Source organism: Melospiza georgiana, chromosome 1 (genome assembly GCF_028018845.1).
Source record: "Melospiza georgiana isolate bMelGeo1 chromosome 1, bMelGeo1.pri, whole genome shotgun sequence".
In the NCBI taxonomy this organism is placed as follows: domain Eukaryota; kingdom Metazoa; phylum Chordata; class Aves; order Passeriformes; family Passerellidae; genus Melospiza; species Melospiza georgiana.
In genome coordinates, this window is record NC_080430.1 from 62,601,871 (window position 1) to 62,620,896 (window position 19,026).

The window sequence follows — 19,026 nt, forward strand, 5'->3', positions numbered from 1 at the left end:
AATAGTTTAACATTGATCAGAGAGAAGTTATCCTAAACTCTACAAACAGAACAGTCAGATTAATGAAAAGAAACTTGTATAGTATAGGAAATAGTGGGTTTTTTCTTACCTTTTTTTTCCTTTTTAAATCACAGTGTAGTGTGATCTTTATAAAATATGACTTCAGAGCATACATCCTTGCACTGATTTTTGTAGTTTCACTTTATCACATGTATTATTGCACTAACATATTATCTTCATTTTTTTTTTAAATACAAAAGGTACATTGATTTAAACAGGCTTAGGTAAATAGTTCAAGTTTATATTTTGTTCCAGTTTAGGCCATGCTTAGGTAGAACAGACAAATATTTAGTCTTGGCCCAAGCTGGTCCCATGTTATAATCCCCTGCAGTTTGTTTGTTTAATAACAAGCCTAAACTTGTAAGGGGCAGAAGACTGCCAGAAATACTAATGATCTTCAGAGAGCAACTCAAAATACAAACTTCCAAGTTGATGCTTCAGTACCTACCAGGGGCAGAAATACAATCCTTCAAATAATAAATGGGCTCGTAACATCTGCCAGGTTATTGTGTTCTCCAGGGTCTGGTGACTGTGCTATGTGCAATCACTTGATGCCTTCTGAGGAACCTACACCAAAATGAATGGTTTCATCAGCCTGCAGGAGCAACCAAGTAATAGGATACACCTAGGGCTATCCTAAAGGGCTTCTTTATGCTTAGTGAATGCTTTTTAACTGTTCCAGTGAAGGGTGGAGCATTGGACCCTGAATGTTGCAGACTACATCAGAGAACTTAATTTGATGGACTGTGTGGAGAGACTGTGGGAGAGCTTAAGTAGCCTAAGTGAGCATCAGGAATGGATGTGAAATCAACTTTTAGACAAAGTGATTTAGAATGTTACTATTTATGTATTGGATATTTTATAGGGGATTATCCTGGCAACCTACCAGCTATAAAGAAAGGTGTAAGGGCATCCAAGGTTTAGTAACACCCATTTTGTGTTTGGAGCCTAAACATTAGGACCTGATGCTATGGAAATAAATCAGTAGTGTCTTAGCCTCCAGTTGCATAACATTTAGAAAGTTACTTTTTTCCCCCTGAAAAAAGCTGAAACTCATTATTAGATAGCTTACTCTAAGAAAACAACCCTTTAATGGCTGACAGCAGCAATAGAAATGTTTTCAGATGCTGCAGTTTAACGTTTATTTTCATTTTTTTCCAGTAAATTTTCATTTCAAACTTTGGTGACATAAATGACCAGCTATGCTCTGAAAAATATTCTTCTAATGTTTCTGCAAGCATGGTTGAGCTCCTAAGTTACTTTGCACTTCTCAAGAAATGTCTTTGCCTCCCCTAATGAGGTGTATGATAGCAACCTCTTACTCTCTTTCCAAGCCTGTAGTAGTAAGTGTGAATCTTTCACCTGATTCAGATCACACTGGAATTGACAGCAAGACTGTGAACTGCAATTACCTTAGGCATTAGTGCATGTACAGTCTAGTACGAAATTTCTCTTTGAATGAGGCCAAAACAAACATGCATCTACAAAATAGGTCTGAGTAAATGCACATGACTTGTAAATTTCTTGCTTAAAGGTCCCCAGCCATGCCAGGAGTCTGCTTCCTAGTCTGGTCTGCAAGCAATGCTGGCACAATGCAGTAGTAACATCTTCCTTGCTGTCTCTCCTCTTGCAGATGTCTCTGGCCAAAATATCCCTTTGCACTGACTTTCAAATCACCATGCCCTTCTGGGTCTGGTTGCTTCTGTTTAATCTTTTTAGTCTGTGGAGCTCTGCAAAGGTTGATTATGTCTTTCTCCATCCATAACCACTGTGGGCTTTTATGTCCTCTGAGTCTCTCAAAACACAAATGTTTGAGAGGGCTACACAGCTCACAAGGCCTTTGAAAAACACAGCAAGCTGAAGTGAGTTGAATTCAGAATAAATATGCTTCTTTTTCAGCAGACATTGAAAACAGATTTTGTTCCACAGATTCACCTGTTGCTGTATTTCACTTGAAATGGTTGTACACTAAGGAGTGCCATTATTGCTTTTGTTTTGTTGGTTCCCTTTCTCCTAAGTTTGCTATCTCACCTCCAGAATTTACATGCTTGGTGCAGAATTTGCTGTGTGACATTCTTTGACCCATGTGGGAAGTCAGATTTCATTATTTTAATAATAATTTTTAGCCCATTGGGAATATCTACTAGGTTGAGCACCTTTCTTTTCAGTGTATGCCCAAGAAAGAACTGGAAAGCATTCTAGTCATTATTAAATGTGTTTGTGTGAAAATCCAAGCAAAGACTAAAAGCCCTGGAGTTCAGACCATTTCCCACAAATTAAATGAGAAGCACTGGTTAAGTTAGCACAGAGTGTGATAAAACTGCAACATACTGTGTCATTAGACTGTTTTACATGGTGACTGGAAAATTGCCAGTTTAAATAAACTTTGTGCATCTATTTGAAAGCATGTCTCTCTGCACACCAGCTATTTAATCCTTTAAGTTTCTATGGTATTTTTTTTAGAAATGTAGTGAACTTGTAAATGCATGTACTATAACTTTTGAATGTTTGTTTGGATTTAACACCTTATTTTGATTTGCTAATTATGAAGAATTAAAAAGAAATCTTCCTGATTTTTGAAAGGCTTTATCCTTTTCTTTTTCTTAACTTTCTGTTCAGAATAACAACATTAATGTTGATCTCAATGCAGTGTCCATTCAAAAGAGTATAGGGCATAATTCTGGGAATTAAGTAGCCTGTGTATTATTCTGAAGGCTAAAACCTGCAGTTCACCTCACTTTTGAGTCATTGCTCTAAAATGAGCAAAGTATTCAGGAATCTTTATAAATTACTGATGGATTTGGATTAAAGGCCTATACAAGACCAAAAGTAGTTATTATAATAGCAGAGGGATCTAGCAATGTCATTTATTGTTAAAAAGAGGAGATAATTAAATTGCCTGCACCATGGTTATAATCAATAAAGACTAAGACAGCAAGAACAGCATTTGGAAGTATTTCTTTGGGTCTGTAGAACACCTGAGATGTCCATACAGTTCTGTCTCCTCAGTGCCAACCATGTGTTGTGCCATGGTGCACTGTGGTGTGCTGTGCTGTGGTTGTCACTGGACACACACATAAACCTGCAGCAGTAATTATGTGTGCTATGTAGAAGGTGAAGCTGAAATGGAATAAAATGCATTCTTTATAGACATGCTGTCCCACTTGCTGATGGTGGTCAGGGTAAACTTTTTCTTACTATGAGGACTAATTCTTCTTTTGTTCTTGCAGGTCAAGCCAGTTACTCACAGTAGGATCACTGTGTCAGCACGGTTTCGAAAGCCTCTCCAGGAGCCCTACACTATTTTGTAAGTAGAATTTTCACAATTTCAAATGGATTGCCATTTCAGGGGTGGTGGTGGTACCATGTTCACTTCAGGGGAGCTTTGTTTAAAATGCTCCTCCAAGTTATTTTACTTTGCTTTATTTCAGCCTGATTGCTAATGGAGACCTTATTAGCCCTGCAGTGCGCCTCCTCATTCCCAGGAAAACACTGAATCACTGGGACCATATTCTTGAAATGGCAACAGGAAAAGTTCCTCTCAGAAGTGGAGCTGTTCACAGGTATAAGGAAGCCAAATATTTGCAAGATACATTTTATATGCCTAGATGTGTTTCTAAAACTCCATAGGTAGATATAAAGGGTCATTCCTATTTTATGGGAAATTTCACTGTAAGAAAATTAAAATGCATCAGAAGGCCACAAAGTGGAAATACGTTGACTCTAAGTAACCTTCACATTTCATTTCTACTGCTATTTAAAAAAAGAATAACTGCAATTTGCTTGAACTGTTATTTTAAAATTAATATTTATTAATTTATTTAATTAGCAGGCCAGTAATAATACAATGAGTACACATTTAGTACTAATAAATAAGTTATGTGTCATAATGAAATAAATAAGCATGGTAAAGTTGGTGAAGATGTTTGGAATGTGGGGTACACGATGTGTGTTACTTTTCAATTTTGATAGTTCTTTAAATTCATTGGGGCAAACAATTTCAAGGAGAATATTATAGATTCTCTGGGGTTTGCATACCTGGGGCAAGATTAGGATGTGCTTCATATTCAGCCTCTTAATAAAAACCAAGGCCAAAGTTGTTGTTGGGGTTTGCCAGTTCCAGTACCTCAGCTGGTCTGAGTTGTTGAGGTATCCAAGGAATAGGAGGCGACCTCTTGGATAGGTAGGTTTCAGTCCCTTAAGGCTTTTACAGTGTAAAATAAGTTGCCTAAAAAGGCATTTGGTAGTTTTTGTAAGTTTTAGAGCAAAATGATAGATGTGATACCTGTGAGAAACATTGCAGTTTAAGTGTGCTCTCAAGGTGTGCAAGCAAATTACAAACGTTCCAGTGTGGCCCCATGCAGAGCACATTACAGAAATTTCTTAATCAGGTGGGAAAGGACCTTTTGTGGAAAATCATTCTTCACAGCCTATGCAATGTCTGAGGCTAAGCTTGCAAAATCTTTCTCAAAACAGTGCAGATAAGGTAGTCTTTTAGTTCTTCTGCTTGCTTTCCCGTTTGATAAGGGTGAGAGAATGTTAAGGTAATGCTGTTGAATATTAGCTCTCATCAAGTTTTTTCTCTCAGCCCTGAACTTCTTTGCTCCTATTAACTGGCTGCTTATGACTTTCACTTGCAGTAAAGTAAATCTGCATCTGTCGAAGCTTTCTGGGTCTGTTTCTCCACTAGTGTAATTCAGAAGCGAACAAAGCGAGAAAAAACATTTACAACATACCAATTCTTTCTGCTCTCAGGTTGTTTAGCCATTTAAAAATCTTTCATATTTTATTTTCATTGCTTGGTGTCTCTCTGGTGAAACTGAATGTTGTACATGAAAGCATTCAATATATAACTAAGATTCCTTTTGTGAAGTTCCCTTCAGTGCACATCTTTAATCCTTCAAAAATAAGATAATGTACATGACATTTTAAATTATTTAATGTTCTCCCCTTGCTGGTTTTAACTCAGTTTTCATTTTCTTTTCTTTAAAATATTAGAAATACATATTAAATCCATTAGTAAACTGATCATAGTTCTCTAGTAAGTTACACATTACTTGCTGGGGTTTACTGAAACTATGTTAGCATTTGGGGAGATCTGGTAAGACCACTGATGCTGGGAAGATGTAATTTCTCATTAAAGAAGCATAAGTGGATTTACAAGAACCTGCATTATAAACAGGGCAGCTTTTTCTTTTCTATGTTATTAAAAGACTTAAAAAGCTACCAAGTCTCACAGTTTCACATGGGGCTTTTTAAAAAAGAAATTATTGATCACCCTGATCAGAATAGAGATGCAAGCATGAAATATGAGAGGGGAGATGATGGGAAAGCAGCTTTTCTGCTTGTCAGATTGTTGATGGGGAGGGGGTGCAGCAATCTGATGGGCAGGTACTGGGTGCATCAGCAGCTGGGAATTTGGGGATATTGTCCCAGAAATTGTGTCTTTGCTGTCTCCCTTTCTCAGCCTGTATGCTTGCTTTCTTTTGGCTGTCACTTTTTACCTTGGATTCAGGACGGAAAGTGGAAGTCCACTGACATCTCACAAGGCAAACTTAGTTCATCCTCAGAAGAAGTGACCATTTTTGGTACATAATACAAGCCAGAGAGAGCCTAGCTGGTTTGTGAATGGTTGTGGCAAAGTGGGTGGGTGAAAATTGTGGCTTCAAAATTCCAAAATTGTAAACAAGTAGCTTCAGAAATTTGTGTCACAAAACTTGTGTGTGCTTGTTAAGTCCATTTAGTTAGTTATTTGTTTGAAGATCCATTTTTAAAAAATACATTTTTGATTTCACTTTCATTTTCAGAGACTGATTGTGCTTGATTTTGCTATTGTGATTATAATTTTCAGGGTGAGAAATGCAATTAAAGATTGCCAAGTAATCTGTAACATTTTTTGAGTTATTTTAAACAAACAACTTGTGCACTTTAAATATAACATTAAAACACAAGCAAAATGAAAGATCAGGAACCAAAAAAAACCATTATTTTGTATGTACCCCTCTATATCTGTAGCCTCATACAAATATATAAACAATTCTTAACTGTGGTACACTGATTTGCTGGTTTTTCCCCTGAGTTCCCAAAGTGAAGTGCAATCTAGCAGAACACAGTGAGATTAATTCAGAAATAGGCTTCCTGCTGATTTTCTGATAGCTTGTTTTATTTTCATTGTTTGTGTGTAACTGATGTTGACTCAGTGGTAGTGAAACATAAATTGCTCTTTGAATTGCTGGTGTGCCTGTAGAACGTTTGTGCTATGAAATAAATATGAGTAACACAAACAAGGTGCTCCAGAGTTAGCATACCTCTTCTCAAGGAAGCAGCAATGTGATCTAGATTTAAAATAGCTGCAATTTCACCTTTCAAAATTTTCAGTGTTTGCACTTGGAAACGTGTTCCCATGTGGCAGGAGACACACAAAAAATTAGGGTACTTTTATGAGGGTGATACAAGAAAGACATGGACATGCAGGAACAAGTGCAGCAAAGGGCCACAGAGAGGAAGGGCTTGAAGATGCCTGTAGTGTGAGGAGAGCTGGGACTCTGCAGCCTGAGGAAGAGAAGGCTCAGGGGAATCTTTTAAATGTGTGTATATACCTGGTAGGAATGAGTGAAGAAGACAGAGCCAGGCTTTTCTCAGTGGTGCGCAGTGATAGGACAAGAGGCAATGGGCACAAAATGAGAGAAGGAAATTTCACTTGAACAGAAGAAAAAGAACTTACAGTAATGGTCATCATATATTGGAACATGTTTCCTAGAGAGGCATTGGAGTCTCCATCCTTGCAGGTGTTCAAAACATACCTAGAGACAGTTCTGAACAACCTACTGTAGTTGCTCTTACTCTGCAAGGCCTGATTGGACTGGGTGGTCCCCAGACATCTTGTTCAACCTCAGATATTCTGTGATTCCTGGTTCAGTAAAGTACATTAGTTTCTTCTGCATTTATTCAAGGTTATGCCGCCACATGTATCAGTTTTAAAAGTTCTTTATCTATTAAACTGAAAAATTTTGCACATTATAAGTCAAGGGTTTATTCAAGGTAGCCTCCTGATACTCTTCCTCAAATGTTCATAGTATGGTTGTGTGTATTTTTTTACATCTCCTTGCATTGTGTTGAAAATTATGACTATAAATTTGTACAAAGTATAGCTCTAGTATAGCTAGAAGGCTTCTAGAAGGGTAGTTAAGATAGCCATTCAACATTCCTGCAGTTAAGACTTTCATTAAAGTTGTTATTGCTGACTTTTAAATTAAATATAAATATTGTTGAGTTTTGAACCATGCTTTGTAGGAAAGAGCTAATTTATTATTGAATGTTCCTCCTTACTCACTGTTTTGACTGTGCTAAAATAAAATCACAAATTTGACTAGGAAATAAATTCCCTCCAGCAGTCCCTGATGCATTTCTTTCTTCTCAAAAAGAAGTCATGGTAAAAATCCACCTGCTGTAATAGACATAGTCATTATTGGTATGTGCCCAGGATACATGGCTTCTTGTTTTAATATAGTGCTGTATTTCTTGTTGTTCCTGTCAAGTTCCAACCTTCTGATCTACACAATGTAACAATATAAATGCAATGTTATTGGCAGGGTCTGTGTTAGGTGGACAGGACTTTCAGTCATGAATTCCCTGTTCTTCCCAGGTTACTGCATAGTTCCTTGAACACACATAGAAGGTGGAACTTGGTAGGAGAGGGGGCAGGAACTCATGCAATACATTCCTTCCAAAATAACAGGGAAAAGATATTGAAGACCTTAGAAATACAAAGAAATTTATTTCTTTCCAGAAATTATGTATTTCCTCTATTATAGCACTTCATTCTTTGTTAGTTTTATATAAGCTGTGATTTAAGTAGTTATTTTGCTGTTTTCCTTGGAGGTTTGTTCTGCTTTTTTTGGTTTTTTTTTTTTGGTTTTTTTGGTGGTTTTTTTTTTTTTTTTTTTTTTTTTGTTTTGTTTTTTTGTTTTTTGGTGTTTTTTTTGGTGGTTTTTTTTTTGGGTTTTTTTGTTTTTTTTTTGCTTGGTTGGGTTTTTTTTAAAAACTGTGTTGCTGATCATTGTATGGTGTCTGCTGTACTTTATTGGGTTCCATATCTGGAAATTCAACATATATTTAGTGAGTTTAGATTAACATAGCTTTCAGTGCTCTTAATGCACCTAACTGAATGTTAAGGTTTATTATAATAAACATTTTCATATTTTTCAGACTCTACACTGTAGATGGAAAACTTGTTCAGAATGGGTCAGACTTGGAGAATGGGCAAATTTATGTTGCAGTAGGTAGAGAAAAGTTTAAGAAATTGCCATATCATGATCTGCTGTCCAAGGCTACAATGAGAAGGCCACAGGGGTAAGTTCTAAAAGTGTGTGATACACTCCTGTGTGTTTGCGTGTGCCAATAGTAAAGTAAAAAATTCTTATTCCAAGAATGATGCATGAGTTAGTATGGATGCAAACCTTCACTGTCAGCTTCTGAGAAAGCTGAGATAAAAATAACAAAAGCAGAAATGGAAATTCAGGAGACCAGTTCATCTCATAAGCATTCCCTTGATCATGTATCACAAAATTAGCATCCAAGAAAAACTAATACAAGTCAAAGTAATCCTATTTTTTTTTCCTTGGGATAAAAATGTGCACAGCTGAATCAGCAGTTTAGGTCTACTCTTGGTTAGTAATGTTTTGTTTTTTGTAGGCTAGAACAATCACATAATAGAGTGCTAAACTAGGTGTCTGTAAGGAGAAACTTGTGCTTTTTGTACCTTTGGAAAACATGAGAATTTGGAACCATTTCATTGAAATAAGAGGAAAGAAATGAAAATTGTAAGAATTCACATAGTAATGCACTGGATACTGCTCTGCAAGGTTTTGGTGTATAAAGTATGCATTGTGGGGTAATGCACTTGTTGAATAAGTTAATGATTATGCATTTAAACATAGTCTACTAAACAGAACAAGTGATGCTTAGTGAAAACACACAGTGAAAAAAGCAATTATCTCTGTTGCCATAGCCATCTTGGTGTTATCTGCCTTGATTATAGATACATAGTGCCTGTGCCAGGGACAGGTCACACAATTCTAATATATGGTTTATTCCTGCAGTTCCAAAACCTCTGTACTACCTCCAGTTGTGGGATCTCGAAAGTCGAAAGGCAGCGTAAGTAGCAAATTTCTAATTCAGCTAAATTCTGGCAGATGGAAAATCCCTGTCCTTTGGGTCTTAATTAAATCTGAAGAGAAAAAATTCACAGCCACGTGGTGGCATGCTTATTAAAGCCTGATGAATCTTTAGCTATTTGCAGTGTCAATTAGACAGAAGAAATCTGAGAAAATATTGTTGTGATTAGGGCTGCTTTGTTTTTGATAAAAGCTTCCATAGCAAAGATTAGCTGCTGGGTTGAGGTCTTTCCTATAAACCTGATCATTTGTGTATTTATTTATTTATTTATTGATTCAAATTATATACCTTAAGGAAAAACACAGAACCTTTCACAAAACATTTTGCAGAAAACAGTGTTTCTGAACACTGAGTCTGAAAAATGTCCTAAACCAGTTTGCAATTTGATATGTAATATTCTAGGTAGCCACTACAGACAGAGCTTGATCCTTCACTGCTTTGTATCCTGTTTAGCTATTTATATGTGTACAAAATGAGTCATCCAACCATTAAGGTTGGAAAAGACCCCCAAGGTCATCGAGTTCAATCTCTGACCTATCACCACCCTGTCGAGTAAACCATAGCACAAGTGCCACATCCAGTTGTTTCCTAAATACTTTCAGGAATGGTGACTCCACCACTTCTCTGGGCAGCCTGTTCTAATGCTTAATCACTGCTTTAGTGAAGGAATTCTTCCTTATGTCCAACCTGAATCACCCTGGCATATCTTGAGGCCCTTTCTTCTTGTCCTGTTGCTTGTTGACTGGGAGAAGAGCCTAACCCCACATTGCTACAAGAAGAGTCCTCTGTGGATTTAATTTTAGTGCCAAAACAGAATATAAGTATCTGTTTTCACCAGTTCTCCACAAGTGCAGTTTGCTGTACAAGACAGCAGGGAATCAGACTCACAGTCTGTCGTTATAATTGTGGTAGTTGATCATGTCCATTCACTCTTTACAAAACAAAACAAAACAAAACAAGTCTCTGGAGCCACTAAAAAGAAGTAAGCAATAAAACATACAAGTTTCTGTTCACATTCCACTGAGTGTGTGACTGCCCTGTGAAGGCTGTCATTCTCCTCCAGCTTGTCTTGACATGTAGAATAATGCCCAGGTCTCATTTACACAGACTGTGATATATTAACAAGTCCTATTAATGTGTTATATCTTGTGGCTGCCTACACATATGGATGAGAGATAGCTGCATATAATATGCATGCATGCATAGATTAATCCAGCCATTCTTTTCATTAAATGAAAAATTATTTTCTTATAATAAATATGTGATTTTTCTCCTGGAAGCTATTGAAAATTTAATTGGTCAGATCATACAGTAAGTTCATAAAATAGTTATCCTTCTCTGGATAATTTAAGGTATCACTTAAATGTACTAATTGTAAATTATTGCGGTTCCTTAACACCTGATACCAGTCCTTAATGAAATTAAAAAAAATAAGCTTTTTAATTCACACCACTGATAATTATGTCCTCTTCTTTTTAGGGAAATGGTGGGCAGTCTAAGTCTACAATTGGATCTGGTGACCAGGGAGAAAACAGTTCCTCGCCTCAGCTTCCCAAAAGGAAAGACAAAAAAAGCCAGAATCCAGAGAATACTGTGTCCAGACGACACTTTTCTAACCATTCTACAAAAGTAAAACAGACAGTAAAAGCTTCCCCAGGAATCCTTCAGGATAATGGTCAGTACTAAGATAAACACTGTTGTAGCAAAGTGGCTTTTGGTCATCAGTTAAACCAGTGAAATAGTAGAATAAATTGTCCATTTACTCTGGGAAACTGGAATTGCCAAAGTTCTTTCTGCTTAGGAATTGCACCTGAGCATCACCACTGCATTCCTGGCTTCAATTACAGAGCACAAGAGGCAGTGTGTGATTTTTAGTATTCCTTGGAAGTTAAGCTCATATGGTTCTAGCATTATGCTTTTGGTAAAGGAAAATAAATATATTTTCACCATTTTCCCACTGCCCTGCAATAAGGTGAAGAAAAGGAGCTGATGTTCTCAAAGGACCTCTTGCTGTACCTGAGAATCCCTGATTACCTGCCTGGCTCTGTGTAACAAAACAACTAGAGCCTAGGGGAGGAACACTGACAGAAGCTCCAGTTGGCTGGCAGCTTCTGTGACTAATCCTGCAGCAGAGCTGCTGGAGGCCCTTTCAGAATTTGCCTGTCTCTGTGCTGTAACAGCAGTGGCAGCAGTTTGCAAATTTAGGCAAAAACATCCTCTTTGAGAAACTGTTATCTTATAGTGTGATATTCCCTTTCCCCTCATTTCTCTAAAGAGCTAGAATATATATAAAAAATTATATATGTATGTATGTACAGCCATATTTGATAGATAGAACATAAACAGGGAAATATTTATGTCTCTGTATGTAATGCTGTTGCTGCTCCACCTGCTGACAGAATTGGTTGGAAAGCCTCTAAGTTTATTGAAGGACTTTGCCTCTTGCTTCAGCTTTTCTATGCCTTATGGGTCTTGTGTAACTAGGAGAAGCTGTTCAAGGCAGTGGGTTGCCTAGTATGAGCTCAAGTGTACTTTTGGAGAAGCTCTGTAATCCTCTATTTTACCTCCATATATAAAGACCTGTTAGTAAAAGTGGGAATGGACAGTTGTAGCCAGGTGTGGTTCAATCTCTTCTCTGAGGTAAGAAGTAACAGGACAAAAGGAAATGGCCTCAAATTGCACCAGGGGAGGCATAGATTGGCTATTAGGAAAAATTTTCATCACAGAAAGGATTGTAAAACATTGAACCTGCTGTCCAGGGAAGTGGTGGAGTCACCATCCCTGGAAATATTCAAAAAAAGTAAGGATATTGTACTAGAGAACAAGGTTTAACAGTGAACATGGTGGTGGTACCTGGGTTGACTGTTAGACTTGATGATCTTAAAGGTCTTTTCTAACCTTAATTGTTCTATGATTCTAACTCTTGAGAAATTAAAGACTTTTCACTCACCTCTGACTCAGTCACTCAGTGGAGTGTGAGAGCTCCACTGCAGTCAGAACTTTGGTAGCTTGTAGGGAAGTGGTTAAAAGAAAAGGTCCTACAATGACTCCTAATGGTCACCTCCTGCAAAGCTGTTGTCTTTTGTGCATTCTGTTCTGGTCACACCTCAAGATGGAGTGAGCTGAAGCTCAGGCCAGGCAGGCTGTAGGAGCTGTGAGCCGTGCTCCTGTGGGAGTATCCCTTGCCCCACCAACCCTCATTGTCAAAGACTGCCCTTGACAGAAAGCCAGCATTGCTAAGTCCTCATTATACCGTGGTCCTTGTCATTTATCTATCTCATATAATACAGAGGGAAGCCTTTTATCCCATCCAGACGCATGAAGTGTAAAGTAGCTTATCAACAAATCATCAGCACATTCCACCATCTTGTTTGCTTGGGGATAATAAGATTAATAATTTCATAATAATATGAAAAATTTCTTTGATACTCTCCTTTCTGTCCCAGTGCTGTACCATCGTGCTGGTCAGGAGTAATCCATCATCAATTTGTGTGTAATCTGGAACAGGAAGACTGGAAAAGCAGTTACAGAGCCCTGAAATAGTAGCTTTGGCATTAGTATACCTGCTTTTAGTGACAGCTAACAGTCCAGATACCAATTTCATTCCTGTCAGTACATGCTTAAAACCATTTGATGTTGAATAAATTTTCTCATTCTTTTCAGGCCACTTTTTGTGGGCCTGAATGATCAAATATTCCCATCAGGCAGTTGCCAAACTTCTCCTTTAAAGATATTGTATCCTGAAGTATTTTCTCCCTGTTCTGTGACTGCAAGAGTGTGTGAGGTCCACTGTCTTTCCCCAGGTAAACATAAACAGACTTTGGCAGTACAACATAAATTACTTTGTTCATTTGTTCAAGTCTGGTGCATGGTCCCTATTTCTTTTAAAACTTATGTCTAATTTCTCAGCATCCATTGGGGTGTTCAGTGAAATTTGAGCTCCTCTATCAATCATATATTTCAAAGGATGTTTTCTAGGCCTACTGGTAAGTAAATTGATAGGCTATAATGAACCGGGTGATAAAGCCCAAAGTTCTCCTAGTACTCAGTGAGGTTTTTTGTTTCTCTTTTCCTCTCCTTAAATAGTTGCAGGTATGTTTTTTCTGTGAAAGCTTTTGTTTTTTTCACATGTCCCCCTTGCACTCTTTTCACTAAGTGTTCTCTGGTTGTTGCCTGAGAGCTGCATGGGGAGTACCTAAAGCTACCGCTGTCCTCCAGAGCTCATTTTGCTTCAGGGTTGTTTTGATCCTTCTTCTGTCTCAGGCAAGGTATGTTTAAAAGTCCTCACCTGGCACTCAGGAAGTCTTTGCACTTGGGGTTTTGGGCCCCTCTGAAAGGCCCAAGTTTGTTCTCCAGGATGGAGTTTCCCAGCCCATTTCCCTAGCGTGGTTTACCGTGTCATGAAAGAGGAAAGGTCATCTTGGGGATCTGGTAACACTTCACTATGCATTACATCTCCTCTTTGTCTTCTCTATTTGGTGTTGTCACCCTACTGAAAACATTTTTCACGTTATCAGGGCTTCTTTCAATAGAGATCTTAACATACTAGGATTGACTTCTGTGGAGATTGGGATGAATCCATATAAGTGTCCATACGTTGCCTTGTAATAGTGGTGAATATTTCATGAGATGACCACGTGGGTATGGAAGCTGGTCCTGCTCTTTCCATAACCTCTGTTTCCCCTGCCCAATATGCAGCCCTGCAGATTATTGAATGGGGTTGATTGATAGGTTCAGTCCTAGGTTTAATAAGACTCCTGGCTCCCAGTATCTAGCCTTATGGAATGATTTTATCTAGCATTCAAAGACTACTGAGCTCTCGATGGACATATTTTAACAGAATGTTCCTTATGATACAGTGAATAGTGGTCTAAATTAAGGGGATGGTGTGTGCATATGGAAGTAGTAAATTACATATTTTGGTCCTTTTCTCATGTAGAAATTTAGGTTGTAGTAGAGAAAGGAGAGAAGTTGAAAGAAGATTTTATTAAGGCTCTGAGAGACCAAGCACGCCTTTTAACAGAAATAAAATTAAAAATATAGCAACCTTGCAATATTCAGGAAAATTTAATAAAATCAACATAATAGTTATACTTGTGCCTTTCCCTACTTGAATGTTTATGCCTCTGTATGTAATATCTGTTTTATCAAGTTGAATGACATCAGTGTATTAAAATGATGTCACGGAGTCAATATTTTACCATACGACCTCCTTTCTTTGCAGAATTTCTTAGTTCTCTATCTTCCCCTACTCCTTCTCATCTTCAGCCCTGAATTATCTGGCAAAGTGATTTTCATCAGGAAAGGACAGCCCACAAAAATTGAGAATTTTTGGAGTAAAATATCTCTTATGATTAATTTTTTCCCCAGGAAGATTTTCCTAGATCCCCCAGTAACATCACAGGGAAAAGAAGTCTCCCTCTTCTCTTCTAGTTGGCAAAAATGGACAGACAATGCATTTTTCACTGATCCATATCTTCACTTCCATCCAGCAATATTCTACTTGCTCCTGAGAGACTTACTCTCAACAAATCCTCAGTCTCTGACTCCCCTGGTTTTCATCCATATTTTTCCTGTATGTTTGCCACTTGCAAGGCATCCCAGGGAGTAGTTCTGACCATGGTTTTTTTCTGACCTCCTTGAGGTCCTTTAAACACTTCAGGCTTAATTACGGGTATAATTTTTAATTCTAGAACCTCTTCCTTTTTAGAGAGGGACCTAGAGGTTCAGTCATTTCATCAGAGACTTATTCTCCCTCATCAGCATTTTCATCAGGGTTTTCCCAAATACCACCACTTCAATCCTCAGATGATGCTATTAATTATTGAATTTTTCTAAGAGTTGAGGGATTGGTGAGTTTTAATGTCAGGTCTGATTTTTTCCCCTAAGGTTTTTTGCTTTCTTTTGGATTATTTTAACTGTTGTTTTACCTTGTCATTTTGATACCATAAAGACAATTTTTCTTTCCTTTATTTACTAGCTCAGATGCTTAGTTCATTTCATAATTTCATAATTTCACCTTATTGCCATGCAGCCTTTAAGCATAGCCTGCACAACTGTAGTGTGCTTGGTATTAAAATTATGGAAGTTTATTGAGAACTCAACAGAGCCAAGAATATTGGTTTGGGTTTTGGTTTTTTTTTGTATTTTAAGCATTCATTACAAGTTAATGTGAATGCTGTGCTACAGCTGTGGAACAAGAATCTTTAATTTAGTTTAAAGGAAAGAAAGCCAACAGGAAAGAAGGCCAACAGGCAAACTGGACAAATCTTGTTAAAAAACAAAGAGCTGTTTCATTTCTAACAAAAAAAACCCTCCACTGAAGTTAATGTTTAAAGATACTGGGCCTCTGGGTTTCAGAATACAAATAAGTGGGCATGGCTTCCTCTGGCAGCGAGACATGGTGTGTGCATACTTGTACCTACCCTGTGCCTGTATGCTTTGTTTGCATGTCTGCTCAGGACCTGTCACGCTTCCCTTCAGGTTTGGAAGGACTTATGCTGCTGGGACAGCGTGTTGGGATCCAAAGGACAGGCAAAGGGTGCATTCCCCTTTCTGGGGACACTCTCCATACACTGGAGAGCTGCACTAACACCCAGTGCAGCTTGAAAGGGCAGAATACAAGCTGTTCAAGCTTCTCCTATGTGTGTGCTTTTAGTGCTCTGAAAGTCTCCCTGTCAGCAGAGAATCTCCCTTGCTCTGTCCTGGTTTGTCACCTTGTCTCAGGGTGAGACAGACCCCCACAGTGACTGTGTGACTATGGGGCTGCTGATGAAAATACCTTACAAGCTGGTTTTCAGATTGGTTTGTTCTCTCAGCTGACAGTGAAATTAGAAATCTAGTTTAGACTGGGTGCTGAAGTACTGGATATATGAAGTAGGTATGTGATTGCTGCCTTGAATGATGACATTTTCAGGTTCGTTTTAGTGTGAGGAGTCTTATTCTGCAATGGAGATTTACTCTTCATGGAGAATCAGAAGTCAGCTCCAGGAACACAGTGATAATGGTGACTCCCAAATGCTGTTTTGATCAGTACAGCTCCACTGTCTATTCTGAAGGCTCATTGCAGTTCCTAAATTGGCTTTGGAGTTTATTCCAAAACAGTCCTTCAAACTCAAAGGCTTTGGATTGAGTAAGGGAAGCATTTGTCACTATCTTGGGAATTTTATTTAATTTTTATTATAATTTTATTTTTTCCTGATGGACAGTGAAAAATACTTTCGGCATTTTAGCTGGCTGCATTTGGCTGTCACTGATAAGTGATTAATTAATTTTAATCTGAAACAAATAAACTGCATAGTGAGTTTACACATGCATATTTTGGGGTGTATGGAAATAGATAAAAAGAAAATGTTCATAGTAGCAAATGTATCCCATATTCTTTGCTTTCCTTTCCCCTGTCAATTTAGCATTGCATGGATACTTCTCTTGAGTGCTAGACTGTTTGAAAATTATTGTTTCCTGGTTCTTAATTCTTCTGAAGAATTATGCACAGTGTATTTAAGTCTTAACCCAATCTTCCAACTGAGTTTAGTTGGGCTAGCTGTATATTTACTTTGAATTTATTTTTTTAATACACTGAGAATTTCACCAGCATGCCATTTATATTACAACTGATAATTTCATAATTCTCTTAAATAAAGATGATTAAAGAATTTCTTAGAGTTGAAAGCTCTGTGCAAGACTTACATTCACTCCTTCTCAGGGCAAATCCAGTAAATTGTGAGCTGATGCTTTTTGTTTGTAACCTATGAGGAACAACATTAATGTTATGATCAGGCTTCCACTGCACTCATAGAAGCCTTAATAACATTGGATATATTGTATGCAACAGTAATTGCAATTAGAAATGTGAGGTTTAGAGCTTAGACTAGTGTATCTGGTTCAGAATTCAGCAGATTCTGGGTTTATGAAAGTGACACCAAAGGTATATTTAATTATCAGCAGCTTGCTTTGAGGTTTAAAAAAGACAGCAAACCACCAAAAAATCCCCAGCCTATTAATTTTTTGGTTTGCGCCACATCCTGTAAAGAGTATGAGTAGGAAGTTGATCAGGAAAGTAGCAAATGCAGAAGTGTAGCAGAAAATTCTTGGAGGGGAGAGCCCTTATTTAAAGCCTGTTCCATTCAAATGCAGTAGTTTAATTGTGGTCACATGGCTTGTGAAGTAACTCACTACATAAACTATAAAAGAACTTAGAGAGTTTGAAGTTCTAGAGGTTGAGTTTGAGTTTTTTCTTTGATTTGGAGAAGTCATAGAGTGGACATGGGCTGACCCATTCCACAGTTTTTCAGATCTATTTTTGAGTATTATGAGGTCTTAGAAGTTAGTTGTCATCTCAGTTTCCTGGGTTTGTTACTGGCTAAGGAAAAGGAAGAAAAAGGCCAGCCCTTATTTATAAGGAAAGCTGCACAGAATCTCAGGTATTGCTGTCCTGCTCTGAATTGGTTTCAGTAAAATTATGAACTTGCCAAAGAGTACAAACCTGGGCTGCTGAATATCCACTCTGCATTGTGAGCTGAAACTGTTGTCTGTGTTTTCCTGCTGACAGCTTTTAAGATTAAAGACCTATCTGCCATTAAAACACAATACCATATCATTCTGGTATTGTCAAAGCAGATGAAAAGACTGCTGAAGAAAGAGAGAGCTTCTCATTTGCAGAGATTTTACAAGACCTGCTGGCTTATTCCTTGCATAGTAGGAGATAAATCTGTATGAAGAAATGAGAACCCTTTTTGCTGTAGGTGTGTATTGTTACAGTGCTGGATCATGGTGGCCAGAGCATTCTAATGCCAGTGTGGAACTAAGATGATTATAAACCTTGCAGCCACTTTAATCAAACACACAAGTTTCTTTGGGTTTGCTTTTAGGGAAGTGAATACTTCACAAAATGTTAAATAGGAAAATACATACTTATCAGCAGGAAAGCATGCTGCTTAATTCCTGGCAGGAGGGTGTAAGCGTTTGGAATGATGGGACCAGGACAGACATTTCAGGGCTTTTGCATTTGTTTAGTGACAGTTTAGCCCCTAGCACACAACTGTACTCAAGAGAAGGCTGAGTTATGTAACAGGCATGGAATTTATAAAATGTGGCTGAATGAGAACTGCTTTCTTAATTTAAAAATGCAAATGGCCTTCCTTAATGATCTATAATTTAAATAAATAAATTAATTGGATGCTCAGAAACATGGAGAGTAGGTGGGATGAAGGGCCAAAACATGGAGAGGGAAGAAAAAACCTTTGTATTATGACAGTCAGTCCTTTATTTTTGTACCTGTTGGTGTATAAAGATGACTGAACTATGGCAGCTTTTCCTTTGCTCCAGCATTACCAGATTTCCTATTAGTAGGGGAGAGTGCTGCATACAAGGGCAACCTCTAGAAGCACCTTTTTCAGTTTCTGTTGAGATAATCAGATGTCAGCATTCCCTAATGGCACCAAATTATACTACAGATTTAAAATTCTCAAAAGAGAGGAAGCAATCGCTTAAAAACTTGAGGCTGCAATAGTATCAAGGAAAGAAAACTATGCACTTTTTAATATTCTCAACGGTTTCATATGTATATTGCTAGCAGGTTCTTTTCAATTCCATTGCATTTTGATGACAGGAGTCACAGGCACGAAGACACATGCAGAACTATCATGATGGCAGTGGCTCCTTGGTGGAAATGGATCTTGTTCAACAGAGATACTTTTAAATTAAATAAACCCCAAAACAAACACAAAACAAGAATATAAAATTATGTTGTATGCAGGCATAAATAGATGTCCTCCTGTTCCCTCACAG

General features: G+C 37.8%; 1 protein-coding gene across 1 annotated transcript in view; it reads left to right on the forward strand.

The window, feature by feature from the left end:
• DCDC2 (doublecortin domain containing 2) overlaps nt 1–19,026 on the forward strand; it is a 51,825-nt gene that overhangs the window by 13,820 nt on the left and 18,979 nt on the right. Inside the window, exons 5-9 of the mRNA XM_058035573.1 lie at nt 3,291–3,367; nt 3,492–3,623; nt 8,269–8,412; nt 9,162–9,216; nt 10,717–10,912. Of these exons, the coding sequence (XP_057891556.1) occupies nt 3,291–3,367; nt 3,492–3,623; nt 8,269–8,412; nt 9,162–9,216; nt 10,717–10,912 (604 nt within the window). The remainder of the gene's footprint in view (nt 1–3,290; nt 3,368–3,491; nt 3,624–8,268; nt 8,413–9,161; nt 9,217–10,716; nt 10,913–19,026) is intronic.